Here is a 17907-nt window from a genome sequence, read left to right as displayed (position 1 = left end):
ACAGAATGGCAATTTTGAAATAATGAAAATGAATACAATCTTCCTGCAGTAGGAACAGCAGAGGGCACTCCTGCACCATCTCCCTCAATCCTTGTCACAAGAACAAAAAGAGGGGGGAAAAGACCTGGTTAGTTTATTACAGAATTATCAAGCTGTAAGGAAAACTATAAACTGTAGTGAACATAGACATCTGCAAGGACCATGGATTTCTAGCAGGAATGTGAAAAGCTCTTGTTTCTACATTTCTGCCAATGCCTTCCTTATATGCACATATATAAAATTTGTTTTTGTATTTGTGCATTTCAAATAAGTATTTCTCTTTGCACATTTACCATTCCTTAAAGTACACTTATGCATATTTTCCAACTGATAAATGTCTTTAGCTGCTTGCATTTTCATATTCTATGCCATGCATTAATGTGTGCTTTATTCCTCTAAAGCAGTAGTTCTCAACCTGTGGGTCCCCAGATGTTTTGACTTACAACTCCCAGAAATCCCAGTCAGTTTACTAGCTGTTAGGATTTCTGGGAGAACCACTGCTCTAAAGGTATACACGTTGTGGGCCTCTCCGTGGTGTAAATCTAAAATCCAAGGAACTATTTTTCTTGTTTGCACCAATCTCAGCTCCAACAAAATCCTTTCCATCCATAAGTGTAGAGTTAAGGTCATTACTGGCCCCACTTTGAATTCCAGCCAAAGATTACGGTTACTTTTAGTTATGGTCCTGAAAAACAGAACCTCTCTGTCTTAAGAAAAGACAGGATCAAATACACGAAATACCTGGAGAATCAGGCCTCCAGAAGACTCCAGACAGTATGACCCTTCTTTAAAACAAGGAAAGCTTTTGAAATACTTTAGCTTAGCAAAAAGTCCCACATTTTTTCTTTAAATCCAGAAGTGTTCAGGTTTAAAAAACAAACAAATCTGAAGTGACATTTTGCTACCTTCCAGTTTTCGAGGAGAGGTAGAGCAGAGGTAGAGCTTCCTGAGGAAGCTCATCCATGATCTAATGGCTCTTTTGAGGTTAACTAACTCTTTAACATCATAAAAGTTTGTGGACTGCTGTCCCCTTTACCAGTTGGGAAAAGTGGCAGGAAGTTACAGACTCATGAGGAAAATGGTGAACAATTAACTGAGAGGAAAAACAAATGCATGAAGTAAAGACACCTTGACAAATAGAGTAACCATTTATGGAACAGCTGCTGGTGATTGTTGGAAAATTCCAAAATTCTCCCCTTCACCCCTGTCAAAGCAATAGGGTTTTATGTAGGACAGGATTTCATTCATGTGAAACCCTTCTAGCTTGGTCTTTGGATCACATAAATATTTTGCAGTTTCTAATTATCTTTCAATTTTTTATCTCTCCCTCTTCTCTCTTTCAGCCATATTTTGTTTCTCCACCAACAAAATTAATAGTTAATCATGAAGTTACTCTTGTACGTAATCTTTTCAATATCTGTTTAGGATGCAGGCTCTCTAAAAGCCATTAAGAAACTTATTCTAAATTTCTAATCTGAAACTGCCTCCCTTGTTTATTTCACTCAGTTTCAATTCAGAGAAACAAAGTAAGATTAAGGAATGCTTTATCTGCTACTATGGTAAAAAGAAGGTTGATTCTCAACAGTTTTAGCTTTCGTTTTCTCAAAAGGACTAATACCCCAAGGGATTCTAATTCCCAGCAGTGATGACAGATATGTTGCACAATGTTTAAATTCACTTTGTGGGGCCATTCTGATTCACCAGGGGGCAAAAGAGTAGATTTGGGAATGGGAATGGCACCAGTCAATTGCTTGAAAGAGCTACTTGCAACCAGCCAATCAGCTGCATCCTTCATTTTATGTAACACAGTGGTTCTCAACCTGGGGTCCCCAAATGTTTTTGGCCTACAACTCCCAGAAATCCCAGCCAGTTTAGCAGCTGTTAGGATTTCTGGGGGTTGAAGGCCAAAAACATCTGTGGAACCCAGGTTGAGCACCACTGATGTAGGAGATCTCCAGACTGGGAAGACATGCATCTCATTAGCTTCAGCCCTTCCTATCTGCTGATGTACTCACAAATAATAGGCTGTCCAATCCAGAAAAGGATGGGGTGAGGAAAGAGATGCCAATTCATGAAGGAAACCAAGTGTAGTTTCTATGAGTCATATTATGAGGTGCTAGCCCAATATATTCTCTGCTTCATTATCAAAAACACTCAGAAAGCAATGTGCCTCTGATGTATTGCCCCGTAACCCACCATCCTATCCTTTCTTGTAACTGTTATTGAAAGCCACTAATTTCTGTCTTCATATCAAATATATGTGTACCTCTTCAGTATTGAGTATCTGGGAAGAGAGGATGTTCTGGACCTTCACTGACTGGGTAGCACCTGAGACATCACCAAGAAATTTCTTCCCTCCAAATTCACAGGATGATTTTGCCCTTCAAATTGAAACAAATTAAAATACCAAACCTATTCCATTTCACCATCATTGGTAAGGTTACAAGCAATGGCCAAACAGACAAATGTCCAAGTTATGTTTTAAATGTTTTAATTTTACAGCAAAAACCTTGTCTGGAACTTTATGGGTGCAAATGGGCCACACTGATCTGTCATTTCAGTTGCAAATATGCTAAGAAACTAGTCTTGTCTCAGTACTAAGGGAAGTGCTGTACATTTCTCACTTCATTTTTCACAAGGAAGCACTTATCTTTCAAATGGGAACTGAGACTACATCTTCCCAGTCCTTTAACAGAAGCTTTACACCACCTTACCCACTTCTTCTGGCCTTGAAGGAGAAACATCACATAATGACATGGTAAAGCCATGATAACTTATATTAGAAATACGAAACCCATTGAGGACAGCTGCCTCTTTTCTTACCTCATCCGGAGTCACCGCAAGAACACTGCGGCTTTTCTTCATGGCCTCCTCCGGCTTGGCAGGCTTTGGATTTGGGAGCTTTCCGAGTTCACAAGCCAGCAGCCATTATAGCTGCTGGTCCTCTTGGTTGGGCCAAGGAAGTGGGCAAAGTAATGTGCCAAATCCAGCAGAGACCTGAAAGAGGAAGAAGAGAAAGAGGGGGGAAATCAAAAAAGAAATGCATGCAGGGTGTATCCCACCACTATGACAGCACATGTAGGGACCTCTTCTTGTCCCATTACTTGCCAATACCATTTGTGGGCACATTCTGTTACGTAATGAAAAAATCAAAATGTATAGCCTACGCACTGCTTTGTCAGATAAAGAAAATATGTGCCACTCAGGTGAACAATAAAGAACAAATGGTTTATTCTTCTTAAATCTAGAATAACATATGTACAATCTCCTCAGTTACACCAACTCACATAATGTCCTTTTATGAGAGATTTAAAATAATATTTCCTTTGTTCATGTGGATAAATTCCTTCCAGCAGCTCTAGAAGGAAGAGCACACTTCAAAATCTGTGTGTGTCTCTCTCTGCTTCATTCTTCCAACTGTCACTGTACCCGTTTAGATCAAGCCTGAACAAAATTGTAAACAGTATCAAAAACTCCCAGGCTTACCAGCTCTCCAGACATGACTCAATCAATCAGCTTCATGCATCTTATTCTGCAGTTGACACACACACATAAAATGATTTCTTACATATCGCAACACATTCCAGATGTCCTCATGGTTTCTTTCGTCTTATAATCTCACAAAAAGACGCCAATACCTTCAAACCACAGGCACCATATTTCTGAACTTAACAAAAAGCACTATTGTAGCATTCTGAGAGGCACGGATGTATAATGCAAAAATAATTAAATAGAAATACAACCAGTGGCATCCCTAGGGTCAGCTGTTGCAGTGCATCATGGTGACCACGCCACAACTTTGTAACTAAAATACCAGAGAATTCGATAAAATCAGCAAATATAAAAAACCCATCAGCAACAAAAACAACCATGGAGCACATGCAAACAAAACTGTGTGATTTGAAGCGTCATTGTAATTGAGTAATAATAATAGTTCTGTCCAGAACACATGTGCATTAAAAGGTTTAAAAAGTAAAGGACCATAGAGTTTTAGCCTTGTATATAGGGACATGTTCTCTGGGATGATGAAAAAGCTTTTGGTGATATCTAACTGCAAGGCTATTTATAGTAGAAATGATAAAGTTCTGCTGACATTCTGCACAAAAAATTGAGAAACTGGCATTTTTTCTTGACCCAAAAGCGTCACCCATTCTGGTCCACACACTCCAGGTTATAGCATAAAGTAAAAGTTCATTTATTTAACACATAAAAATCCTTTCTCTACTAACTTTTTCTCTGTCTCCTCATAACCCTAACTGTTCTGAGGCTAACAAATATCTCTCTCAAAATTTAACTAATTCCTAACTTTGACAGATGAATATTTGTCCTTCTCTCTAACTGACATCCAGCTAGTCTTTTACCTCTCTTTTGTTTGACATCCTTTCAACCAATCACCAGTCACTCCCAAAAATTGATGCTCTCCTCCCTCTCCTAACAGAGCCTTACCTCATAATGCATACTATGCATTGCACACAGGATCATACTGTACTCTAATTTAAACATAACAACAGATTTTAATAAAAGATCTTAACATAACCAATGGACCAATTCAGAGACCATTCCACCACTTTGATGGCTCATTTTCAAAAAAGCATCACAAAGAGAAATCTCATTTCACCTTAGAACAAAATACTGCAAAAAAATATCAATGTACACATTCAGTTGAGAATGATCAGCTATTAAAAAAAAACAGTGATGCACATATCTGGGAAAACCTTGGTGTTGTGGGCGTCCAAGTAATTGCTGACTTATGGCAACTCTAAGGTGAACATCTTACAGAGTTTTTTGGGGCTGAGAGTGTGTGACTGGCCCAGGGAAACTCAGAGGGTTTCATAGTCAAGTGGGAATTTTGAACCCTGGTCCCCAGAGTCACAGTCCACTGTCATCCAAACATATCTCCTACAAAGGTAGGGTGCCAGACTAAAAAGAGTTCTGAGCTCTTGTATATTTAATTGTTGTATGGAGATTAGGGAGACGTAGTTTCAAAAGGGAATTTTTAGGAATGTTTTCAATGACTGTAAGTCTCATATGTCCTGATTTACTGCCATATGTCCTGATTTGCAAAGGCCTTTGTTTGAGAAAACACTTATGTTTGGGGAAAACACTGCTGCAGAGAGGAAGTTACTTTTCAAGAATGCATTCCTCAAGAGTAGAACCGGTTAGCTAGCACCCTCTAATTTCCCAGCTGCTTGAAATCTGTGCTTGAAACATAAAAGCAGATAAGACAGTCTTGGTCAGAGACATGAAAGGCCATAACTGTACCTTTGTTTGATACCACCTGTTTGTCTTCCTGGTTGTTAGACTCATAGAAAACCAATGAAATCTGTATTAGCCAGCTTGGACCAATTAAATGATTGACCTTTGTACACCAATAAGACCATGCTTTCAATTTTCTGTAAAAGTGAGAAAAAGCCTTGAAACCCAATTTCAGGTTGCGGCAAACTTTTTGTGCAGTGGGCACCCGCTGTCACCTTATTGCTTGGCCTGCAGTAAATAGCCTTTGTAGCAAGAATCCAACTTGTGGTTTCTTCCTTGCACCACTGCCTGGACCTCTAGGGGACTCCTGAGCTCATGCAGAGTTCGTTGGGAGCCCCTATAGAGGAGGAAGTGTCAACAAGTTCAGTTCACATGGCAATAGGGAATCTTAACAATGCAGTGCCTGCATGAGAGCATCACAGGTTAAAATCCCTTCCATTCAACTGTTAAAGGCACAAGGCACATGTATTGTTCATAACTCTGATCCCCACACACTCCTTCTCCTACCATAGGAATATACCTTGAAAGGATCTTAATTGGTCCAGCTACCCTAGCACTGTCTTTTTCAATTTCTTTGGGGTTTGGGGATGACTTCTTCTCCAGGTTTCCAGCCCAAGTGCTTTTCAAGGGCAGATGCCAAGGATTAAACCCTAGACTTCTTTCAGGCCTAGCATATTTCTATCAGGAGCTCCTGTCTTCTTTATATTAAGACCTGGGGAGAAGCTCTATAAGGAGTGTACAACTTCCCTGTTATGTCAGCTCCACTGGCTACCAGTTTACTACCGAGCCCAATTCAAAGAGTTAGTGTTGGCCTAGAAAGTCCTAAACAGTTCTGGCCCAATTTACCTGTCCGAACGTATTTCCCTTTATGAGTTAGTGCCTAAACATCTCAATCCCACCTCCTTCGCAAGTGCGATTGGTGGGAAGAAGAGGCAGGACCTTCTTAGTGGTGGCCCCTCGGCTGTGGAACTCCCTCCCCAGTGACAGCAGACTGGGCCCATCCCTCCTGGTGTTCAGGAAAAAGTTAAAGACCTGGCTTAGTACACAGACCTTTGGGAGTAGTGTAATATGGAATCCAACATGAATGTAGAAGCTTGAATAATGACTTTGGGACTTGGCACTATGTTTTCATTAATTTTATTGTATTTATATGTTTAACTGTTTTATAATTGAGATGTTTATATTTATGATTTGTATGTATAATCTGGCATTGAATTTTTGTCATAATTTGTAAGCCGCTATGAGTCCCCTTTGATGTGAAAAGAGCAGGGTATAAATATAGTAAATAAATAAATAAAATAAATACATAAGATGAATGTCGTGAGTAATGGAAAATTCTAGCAATCTCTGTACCACTTGCTGATAAGAGCAATTTTCTGCATGTGAAACTCTGTTTTTCTCACTTTTTGTGTATCTAAAAAACTAGACCATGTGATCCACAAAATTTAAGATCAGGGGTCCCCAAACTTTTTAAACAGGGGACATAGTCCCTCAGACCGTTGGAGGGCCGGACTATAGTTTTTTAAAAAACTATGAACAAATTCCTATGCAGTGCACACTGCACATATCTTATTTTGAAGTAAAAAAACAGGAATAAATAGAGCCTCAATGTTAATCATAATCATAATAAAAATAATAAAGAGGGTTGGAAGAGACCCCTTGGGCCATTTAGTCCAACCTCCTTCTGCCTTTGTGCACCAAAAGCACTACCGTTTCCCCAAAAATAAGACATCCCCGAAAAATAAGACCTAGTAGAAGTTTTGCTGAATTGCTAAATATAAGGCCTCCCCCAAAAGTAAGACCTAGAAACATTTTCGTTTGGAAGCATGCCCAGTGCCTGCGAAACAGAACACCAGAGCATGCAGGATTGGTAAATGTACATACCAGCTATACATGGAAATAATGGTAGTAACAAGAAATTCTTGATAGGATTCAGAGTTTGTCTGGCTATGTTGGTTTGTGATGACAACTACTGTACAGTATATAATAAATGTTCATTTTTTGTTCAACAATAAATGTGTATTCTTCTTCATGGAAAAATAAGACATCCCCTGAAAATAAGACCTAGCACATCTTTGGGAGCAAAAATTAATATAAGACACTGTCTTATTTTCAGGGAAACACGGTAGCAAAGCAGCGCACCCCTTAATAATTAATTATTAATTACATAATAATTAAAATACCATTATAAACAAGCAAAGCTTTGGAAGGCACGCACCAGGCAAGGGAGGAGACGGGAAAGGTGCATGCGTTTCCCTCCTACCCCACGCCGCATGCTGCTGCGGGAGGGAGCTGCTGCCGCAGGGGCCGAATAAATGGCTTCGATGGGCCGCATGTGGCCCCTGGGCCTTAGTTTGGGGACCCTGCTTAAGATCATTGGTTATATAGACACCCCTTTTCTCAATGTCAATCACTTTTCCTTTATGAAGAAATTGCTTCACTTTCCTCTTCTCCTCTCTTCCAGCCATGTTTTGATTCTCCATCAAAAGATGGTGAGATAAGAATGAAGCTCTTACTTCTTTCATGTAATCTTTTCATTAGCTAGAGGTCACCAAGCATATGTAAATGCAAAAGCCGTGAGTATTTTTTTCTAAATTTGTAATCTGAAGCTGCCTGTCTTGCTGATAATAATAACAGAAATAATTTATTCACTGGCTTTCCTTGAGGTTTAAGGCAGCATACAACAGAGTTAAAACTAAGAGATAAAACTATTAAAATACACACTGAAAGTTAGTATCAGTTCAGACAAGCAATGTAAGACTGAGGTATGCTTTTCTGCTACTCTAATAAAAAGAAGGCTGATTCCTAACAGTTTTAGTTTTCATATTTTCCCCAAAAGGGCTAATACCCTGAGGAACTCCAATTTCTAACAGTGTGATTCTAAAAAGAATCTAGGTTGGCACACACTGCTGTAAAGTCATACAGACAGTCTTCGTTCCACACATTGCTGGACATGTCTGGAAGGGGCCAGAAGGTGGAGTGCCTTCCTGCCTCTTGATCAGCACATTGCTATATTGAGAGGGAGAGAGGGAGAGCGAGTGTCAAATTTTATTCACAGCAGGTTGCAACATTTATATTCCCTGAAGAAAGGCAGTCAGAAATTGTCAAGATTTTCCAGCTGACTGGGAGTGGGGTGGACACCAGCAGATCATAAGAACCAGAGGGGACAACAGATCCAGTGGCAAGAGCCAGGGTCAGTGAAATATTAGCAGATAAAGGCTAGCTAGCACCTGCCTGGAGCTCTATAGCATGAGCTATAACTGCACAAGAGACAGCAATAATTAGAAACGAATGAAACGTCATTGTATTTATGTTAACAGCACAGGAAAATAAACCGCTCACCACAGAGCTAAACCAGCCTCCTGGGGTCGCTTGATATAGGGCCCTCTCACATTATATAATAGTAGCACAATCCTTCCACTTTATGCAATCCTGTGACTTACATTTTTGCGAGGGATGGTCCTGAAAGCTAAGCAGGGCCAGTGCTAATTTAATACTTGGATGAGAGACCACAAACAAATCCCAGGTGCTGTAATAAATAATAAAATTTTATTTATATCCTGCCACCATCTCCCAGAGGGACTCGGGGCAGCTCACAAAACACTCAAGGTGTGACACAAAATACAACAAGTGCAAAACAAAACATAGGCAATAAACAGTCAACTGTAGGCTATATTTTCAGAAGAAGGAACGGGCAAAAACTACCTCTGCGAATTCCTTGCCTAACAAAACCCTATGAAATACATGAGGATCGCCCTAAAGCAAGTGACTTGAATGCACATGCCTCCAACCAAACTCCTTCCTCACATTAGGAAAGCAAGAGGGAAGCAAAACCTAAATAAGCTCCTTGGCTGAAGTATCAACCAGAGATGTTCCTGTTTTGTTTTACCCTGTTCTACAATATGTCACTGAACAGAAGACTAAACCATCAGAAGTGGAGAGGCAGCAACCAAGACAAAAATAATAGCACATGGCTAGTCCTGATGAATCAGAATGAGGTAGTTGAGAAAAATCTCAAAGACAAGGCATGATGGAAAATAGTAATTATTACGCCACACAAGAAACTGGAATTTAGGATTACACTGTCTGTGCTCATGAAGGTTCTATTTTGCTGCCACCTCAAAGGTGCTGTAAATACTATTTGGGTTTTAGTTGGCTTTAAAAGCTATTCAAGGTGCTGATCCATACCTTCAAAACTGTATATTCAATGTGTTGTTGAAGGTTTGTTGTGCATTTTCCGGGCTGTATGGCCTTGTTCCACAACAAGCCAGTGATTCTGGCCATGAAAGCCTTCGACATCATGTTGTTGAAGGCTTTCACAGCCGGAATCACTGGGTTACTGTGATTTTTCCAGGCTGCATGGCCATGTTCCAGAAGCAAATTCGTGTTCCAGAAGTATATTCAATGGTTCTTTAAAGTTTAGACTAAAACCTAAAAGGGATTCACTCCTGACAAAGAAGCTGTGAGCCACCATTGGCCGTCACACCATCAATGTTTATGGATAACATTTTTCTTATTCCATGAATATATCTAATCATCTTTGTGTAGCAATCTAAGATAACAGTCATTACAGAGGCAGTGGTGATCTTATTTCAGTTACGGAACATCATGAAATCAAAGCTAGATGTGAAAGAAATCTATAATGCCTCTCTTTGCAACAATATCAAAAAATAATGCCTTTTAAGGGATTACTGACACTCACAGAGAGAGATAATACATTGCATAATTGGGTATCCAGGTATTCAGGTATAAATATGTTATACTTGCAACAACAAAAAAAGACCTCTGAACTACTTTCTGGATTAGTCCCCTTTTTTCTTTTTTCTGCACTCCCCAATCTTTTCTGTCGACAAGCTGAGAAAATTCTGGAGAACTCATAAGTGTACAAACGTTTGTACTATTTCACCATGACAAATAACAGAATATGATGCAATTCAATATCTCACCACATCTATCCACAAATTATTTATTTACTAAATTGATATCTGATCTCGCTGTTGAAAATGAAAAGACAGCAAACAAGAAAATTCAAATCAAACCTGAAAATAGAACAAAAAAACATCTAAAACAGATGGGTATAAACCCCACACAAGGGATACCATATGCCATTCCATAAGGACAATGACTTGCCATCTGTATTGTCTTTTGTTGCTAGGACATGGTAACTGATGACAGAGTTGGGATGTGGCTTACAGGAGTGAAGAATAATTTACATTAGAGGAGAGACCTAGAAAGAGCAGAGAACAAGTGAGGAATCTGAAGACCATAGGCCAAGACAGAAAACCAACAGAGATCAATAGCCGAATCACAAACATGATGTTTTCAATGAACTTTTTGCTGTTAGTAAGCAAACTGATGACATAAACCCTTCTAATGATCTAAAGATAATACAGTAATACGGTGTGGTTGTCAATATTATTTACCATATATTGACATTTTACATGGTTCCTGTTCTGTTATTAATCCCTACAACAACCCTGGAAGGTAGATTTGCTGAGTAGTAGTGATAGCCCAAGATTATATGCTAAATTGCATGACTGACCAAAGATACGAACTTCTGTACCTCTATTCCAAGTCCAGAATTATAAACATTAATTTTATATGTTGTCGAAGGCTTTCATGGCCAGAATCACAGGGTTGTTGTATGTCTTTCGGGCTGTGTGGCCATGTTCCAGAAGCATTCTCTCCTGACGTTTCGCCCACATCTATGGCAGGCATCCTCAGAGGTTGTGAGGTATGGATAAACTAAGTCAGGAAAGGAAAGAATATATATCTGTGTAGAGTCCAAGGTGTGGCAAGAGTTCTTTGTCACTGGGAGCCAGCATTAATGTTTCAGTTAATCACCCTAATTGGCACTGGAAATGTTTTGTCCCTTGCCTGGGGGCATCCTTTGTTCAGTCAAGTCCTCATTGTGTTGGTTCCCATCTACTGTTTTGATTTTGGAGTTTTGTAATACTGGTAGCCAGATTTTGTTCATTTTCATGGTTTCTTCCTTTCTGTTGAAGTTGTCCACATGCTTGTGGATTTCAATGGCTTCTCTGTGTAGTCTGACATGATAGTTGTTAGAATGGTCCAGCATTTTTGTGTTCTCAAATAGTATTCTGTGTCCAGGCTGGTTCATCAAATGCTCTGCTATGGCTGATTTCTCTGGTTGAATTAGTCTGCAGTGCCTTTCATGTTCTTTGACTCTTGTTTGGGCGCTGCGTTTGGTGGTCCCTATGTAGACTTGTCCACAGCTGCATGGTATCCGGTAGACTCCTGCAGAAGAGAGAGGATCCCTCTTGTCCTTCGCTGACCGTAGCATTTGTTGGATTTTCTTCGTGGGTCTGTAGATAGTTTGTAGGTTGTGCTTCTTCATCAGCTTCCCTATGCGGTCAGTAGTTCCCTTGATGTATGGTAAGAACACCTTTCCTCTGGGTGGATCTTTGTCTTGACTCTCATGGCTTGTTCTTGGCCTTGCAGCTCTTCTGATGTCTGTGGTGGAGTATCCATTGGCCTGTAGAGCCCAGTTTAGGTGGTTGAGTTCACCTTGGAGGAGGTGAGGTTCGCAGATTCTTTGTGCACGGTCTGTCAGGGCTTTGATTGTGCTCCTTTTTTGACTTGGGTGATGGTTGGAGTTTTTATGAAGGTATCTATCTGTATGTGTAGGTTTTCTGTAAACTGTGTGGCCCAATTGTTGATTGGGTTTGCGGATGACCAGAACATCTAGAAATGGCAGTTTTCCTTCCTTTTCTTTTTCCATGGTGAATTGGATGTTTGGGTGGATGCTGTTAAGATGGTCCAGGAACTTGCTGAGTTCTTCCTCTCCATGGCTCCAAATTGTGAAGGTGTCATCTACGTATCTGAACCAAACAGTTGGCTTTTTTGGTGCTGTTTCTAGGGCCTGTTTTTCAAAGTATTCCATATAGAAATTTGCTACTACTGGGCTGAGAGGGCTCCCCATGGCCACTCCATCCTTCTGTTCATAGAATCCAGTGTCCCACTGAAAGTAGCTAGTGGTGAGGCAATGGTGAAACAGGGCTGTGATGTCTTCTGGGAAGTTTTGTTTGATTAGTGTGAGGGTGTCAGCTACTGGGACTTTGGTAAAAAGGGACACCACATCAAAGCTGATCAGGATGTCCTTGGTGCTTAGATTGAGGTTGCTGATCTTTTCTATAAAGTGTGTAGAGTCCTTGATATAATGTGCAGTGAGCCCAATGTGGGTTTGTAGCTGTGTAGCCAGAAATTTTGCCAGGTTGTAAGTCGGCGATCCAATGGCACTTACAATGGGTCTGAGTGGGATGGAGTCCTTGTGGATTTTGGGGAGTCCGTAAAGCCTGGGTGGGAGGGCTTCTGATTTGCACAGCTGTTGGCGTATGTCAAAGTTAATGGAGGAGTTCTAACTCCCCCCCAGCAACATAACGAGAAAAGAAAGACAGGCCATCAAAGATCTCAACTCAGATCCTGAAATCATCATTCTTCCAGCTGACAAGGGGAATGCCACAGTAATCATGGAAACAAAACAATACAAAGAAAAAATCAGACAACTTCTGGATCCCACAATTTACAAGAAACTGAAACAAGACCCCACTAACAAAATCACCAGAAAAACGAACACTCTAATCAAGAACTCCTCCATTAACTTTGACATACGCCAACAGCTGTGCAAATCAGAAGCCCTCCCACCCAGGCTTTACGGACTCCCCAAAATCCACAAGGACTCCATCCCACTCAGACCCATTGTAAGTGCCATTGGATCGCCGACTTACAACCTGGCAAAATTTCTGGCTACACAGCTACAAACCCACATTGGGCTCACTGCACATTATATCAAGGACTCTACACACTTTATAGAAAAGATCAGCAACCTCAATCTAAGCACCAAGGACATCCTGATCAGCTTTGATGTGGTGTCCCTTTTTACCAAAGTCCCAGTAGCTGACACCCTCACACTAATCAAACAAAACTTCCCAGAAGACATCACAGCCCTGTTTCACCATTGCCTCACCACTAGCTACTTTCAGTGGGACACTGGATTCTATGAACAGAAGGATGGAGTGGCCATGGGGAGCCCTCTCAGCCCAGTAGTAGCAAATTTCTATATGGAATACTTTGAAAAACAGGCCCTAGAAACAGCACCAAAAAAGCCAACTGTTTGGTTCAGATACGTAGATGACACCTTCACAATTTGGAGCCATGGAGAGGAAGAACTCAGCAAGTTCCTGGACCATCTTAACAGCATCCACCCAAACATCCAATTCACCATGGAAAAAGAAAAGGAAGGAAAACTGCCATTTCTAGATGTTCTGGTCATCCGCAAACCCAATCAACAATTGGGCCACACAGTTTACAGAAAACCTACACATACAGATAGATACCTTCATAAAAACTCCAACCATCACCCAAGTCAAAAAAGGAGCACAATCAAAGCCCTGACAGACCGTGCACAAAGAATCTGCGAACCTCACCTCCTCCAAGGTGAACTCAACCACCTAAACTGGGCTCTACAGGCCAATGGATACTCCACCACAGACATCAGAAGAGCTGCAAGGCCAAGAACAAGCCATGAGAGTCAAGACAAAGATCCACCCAGAGGAAAGGTGTTCTTACCATACATCAAGGGAACTACTGACCGCATAGGGAAGCTGATGAAGAAGCACAACCTACAAACTATCTACAGACCCACGAAGAAAATCCAACAAATGCTACGGTCAGCGAAGGACAAGAGGGATCCTCTCTCTTCTGCAGGAGTCTACCGGATACCATGCAGCTGTGGACAAGTCTACATAGGGACCACCAAACGCAGCGCCCAAACAAGAGTCAAAGAACATGAAAGGCACTGCAGACTAATTCAACCAGAGAAATCAGCCATAGCAGAGCATTTGATGAACCAGCCTGGACACAGAATACTATTTGAGAACACAAAAATGCTGGACCATTCTAACAACTATCATGTCAGACTACACAGAGAAGCCATTGAAATCCACAAGCATGTGGACAACTTCAACAGAAAGGAAGAAACCATGAAAATGAACAAAATCTGGCTACCAGTATTACAAAACTCCAAAATCAAAACAGTAGATGGGAACCAACACAATGAGGACTTGACTGAACAAAGGATGCCCCCAGGCAAGGGACAAAACATTTCCAGTGCCAATTAGGGTGATTAACTGAAACATTAATGCTGGCTCCCAGTGACAAAGAACTCTTGCCACACCTTGGACTCTACACAGATATATATTCTTTCCTTTCCTGACTTAGTTTATCCATACCTCACAACCTCTGAGGATGCCTGCCATAGATGTGGGCGAAACGTCAGGAGAGAATGCTTCTGGAACATGGCCACACAGCCCGAAAGACATACAACAACCCATTAATTTTATAAATTCTCTCAGAAAATAAAAATGATACAAAGGCTGAAGCAAATTGGTAGAAGTAAATACAACAATTAATGTGTTAATTTTGCATAATTTGAATGCATATTAATAATAATGTGCATAATATGCAAAGTAAGTAACCACATTTGAAGGGTTATAAAACCGCAGCCATATTGGTTAGCCACTGTGGAAGTTAAATTCTGGGTCAAGACAGAAGTTTGAACTGAACTGACAGGGTTCCTTTTACATCCTTATCCCTCCCAATGAGTCCCACCTCTAAAAAGCACATTCCAGTAACATTCTGTTTCCAGAAGCACTGTATTATCTCCTGTCTCTATATGCTTCTCCACCTTCCAAAGAGGTAAGTTCCACACACAGCTTTTCATAGCACCTTCTGCATGAATTCATCTCTTTTTTATCATTAAAGCAAACACTTTCAAAAAAATGTCAGTGGGTGTTGAGAAGAGAGTGGGAGAGATTTGCGTTGGCAGATTTGTTCCCTACAATAAGTCTGTTAGGCACAACTGGGTATATTCTGCAGCAGCAATATTTGGCTTCTTATTATCCCAGCATCTGATAGCTAGGGAGCCCCAAAAGGCCATGGCAAATTTCCACCAAAACCTACTGACACAGATACAGTAAGGTACTAAAATTTTATATGGATGTAGACTTAAAATGAAATCTCCCTTCAGAGACTCCTGCTGTTTCATTCCTAGACATTCCATCCCATCTACAAAACCAGGGTTGCATCATATCCCATCCAGTGTACGATATTATTCTTTCTCCCTTACAGGTAATGGGGAATAAGAAAGTGCTGACCTTCAGGATGGTGATAAAATTCATAGCTAGTCAGTCCGCTAGGAAAGAGGAAGGCAGCTGGTTCAGGCAGCACATGCTGCCACTTCTCCCTTCCCAGCAAAGTGCTCCCTGAGCTACAGCCTTGTCCATATGTGGAGTGCAATGTATATTTTACAAGTGTAAGTTCTCTACAGAATGAGTTGCCAGAAGGCATTCTCTTTTTATTAAAAAAAAAAGTTCTCTGTTTGAAGTACTATGCAGGTCAAGTCTGGTTAAAAGAACCACGAGAAGAGGGAGCAGGGACCCTGCAGTCCTTCACACATGGTTAGGCACTTGAGTACCGGACTCAGGACCCGCACAAGTTACCTGGTCGACAGCTTCTATGAACAAATGAAATATTTTGTAATTCTTGTTAAATTATAATAATTTCTCATTTGTACCTGCAGATTGTTGTCATTAACTGCATCACATTGACTTCAACATATGGCTACCCTATGGATGCGTGACCCCAAAGGTCCCTGGGCATCAACAACCCTGCTCAGGTCTTGGACATTTGGGGCTGTGGCTTCCTTAATAATATAATACATTTTATTTGTATCCCACCCTTGGGGCGGCTTCCTTGACAGGGTCTATCAACTTGCAATGCCATTTATCTCTTTTCCTATTGCCTTCTACCTTCCCAAGCACCGTTGTCTGAAGAGTCATATCTTCTCATATATCCAAAGTATGACAGTTAAGTTTATTCATCTTAGTTTCTAAGAAAGCTTCAGGCCTGGTTTGCTATAGGACCCTTTTGTCTATTTAGCACTACATAATTCATAGAACACCTCTAGGACATAGAAGATTTTCTTCCTGTCCATTTTCTTCATTGTCCAGCTTTTGCAATCATGCACAGAAATGAGAATTACAATGGCCCAGGACAGGTGACTTGATATATATTTTGATATACAGTATATTTACACATAATTATCTTGTCTTTCTTTCATAGCTGCCCTTTCAAGTCCTAATCTTCTTCTGATTTCTTATATACAGCCTCCATTCTGATTTCTGATTGAACCAAAGTATGAAAAATCTTTAACTATTTATTTGTCTTCATAACTTACTTTAATGTTATGCTAGTCATCTTTTCTCATTACAGTAAAGCCCCGCTCGTTCGAGTGCCAGTCATCCGAGCATCCGGGCTATCTGAGCCAAATTCCTCCCCCCCCCCCTCCCCACTCACCCCACCAGATCCCGGTGCTGCTGGAACCCAGCCGGGTGAGTGAGTGAGGGACGGAGAGCGGACTTGCTGGCTGGCTCCTTCGCCAGGCCGGGCGCCGGTGCTGCCGGCCCTGGCGTGGCGAAGGAGCCGAGCCACGGAGGGCGGGCGAGTGAAGGAGGAGGACCGCAAAGGCCCTCCCCATTCACCCACTCGCTCGCTGGCTCCTTCGCCATGCCGGGTGCTGGTGCTGCTGGCCCCGGCGTGGCAAAGGAGCCGAGACAGCAAGCGGGTGAACAGGTGGCTGGCTCCTTCGGCAGGCTTTTCCGTAATCCCTCCTTATTATCCAAGATATTCATTTATCCAAGCTTCTGCCGGCCCTTTTAGTTTGGATAAGTGAGATTCTACTGTATTTTAATTTTCCTGATATTCAGTTACAGCCATACCTTTACATTTTCTTCAATAACCATTCTAAAATCTTTACCACTTTCTTAAATAGCTGATGTCCTTTCTTTTGACTTCCACACCTCCTTCATCTGAGTTAAATCTAACTTTGCATACACTGTCCTGGATATAAGTTAAATAGAATGAGTGATAAAATGCATCTTTGCTTAACCCTACCCCTTGCCAATTGAAAACCATTCTATTTGTTTCTCTAGATCAGTGGTTCCCAACCTTTGGACCTCCAACTCCCAGAAATCCCAGCCAGCTTACCAAATGTTAGGAACGGTAGGGGCTGAAGTCCAAAATACCTGGAGGCCAAAAAGTTGGGAACCACTGCTCCAGATAATCTCCAGAAACTATCTGCGTATGGAAACTACCATATATAATTTTATATAAACCAATGTCCTTGTTGTGTGCTCCTTTTCTTTTCGTGAGGTGTTGCCAGTCCTCTGTACCTTGTCTTACCTTCCAGGACAGGCACAGTGGCAGCAAGGAAAGGCAAGGCGAGCTGAGTACACAAAAGAAAATAAAAGAAAAAGAATCATGATTTTTTTTTCTAAAGTAAGTAACACAGCTCATGGAAAATTGTTTGTTTTTTTGTAAAATAAATAAATAAATCCTGAGACACAAAATTGGCCTACAATCCAGGCACACTGGTTGTTCACCTCTCTCTGAGTTTTTGCGATGTTTAGCCTCTTTACAGATGCTGCTGCAGTTTTACAGTTCCCAGAACTACTGTAAATGAGGAAGACCGAGGGTACAAGTTGTATTTGAAAACACAAATAAAGTGAGGAAGTCAGAAAAGCTAAAAAGGAA

The 17907-nt window shown here is 41.0% G+C and overlaps 1 protein-coding gene and 1 pseudogene across 1 annotated transcript in view; both read right to left on the bottom strand.

The window, feature by feature from the left end:
• Positions 1 to 17907, bottom strand: part of pde4a (phosphodiesterase 4A) — a 588039-nt gene that overhangs the window by 504365 nt on the left and 65767 nt on the right. The window contains exon 2 of the mRNA XM_062974138.1: positions 2863 to 3036. Coding sequence (XP_062830208.1) covers positions 2863 to 2904 — 42 coding nt within the window. The 5' untranslated portion in view covers positions 2905 to 3036. The remainder of the gene's footprint in view (positions 1 to 2862; positions 3037 to 17907) is intronic.
• LOC134297144 (uncharacterized) lies at positions 6220 to 16713 on the bottom strand (annotated as a pseudogene).

Source organism: Anolis carolinensis, chromosome 2 (genome assembly GCF_035594765.1).
Source record: "Anolis carolinensis isolate JA03-04 chromosome 2, rAnoCar3.1.pri, whole genome shotgun sequence".
NCBI lineage: Eukaryota > Metazoa > Chordata > Lepidosauria > Squamata > Dactyloidae > Anolis > Anolis carolinensis.
This window is presented reverse-complemented; position numbering and strand designations above follow the sequence as displayed.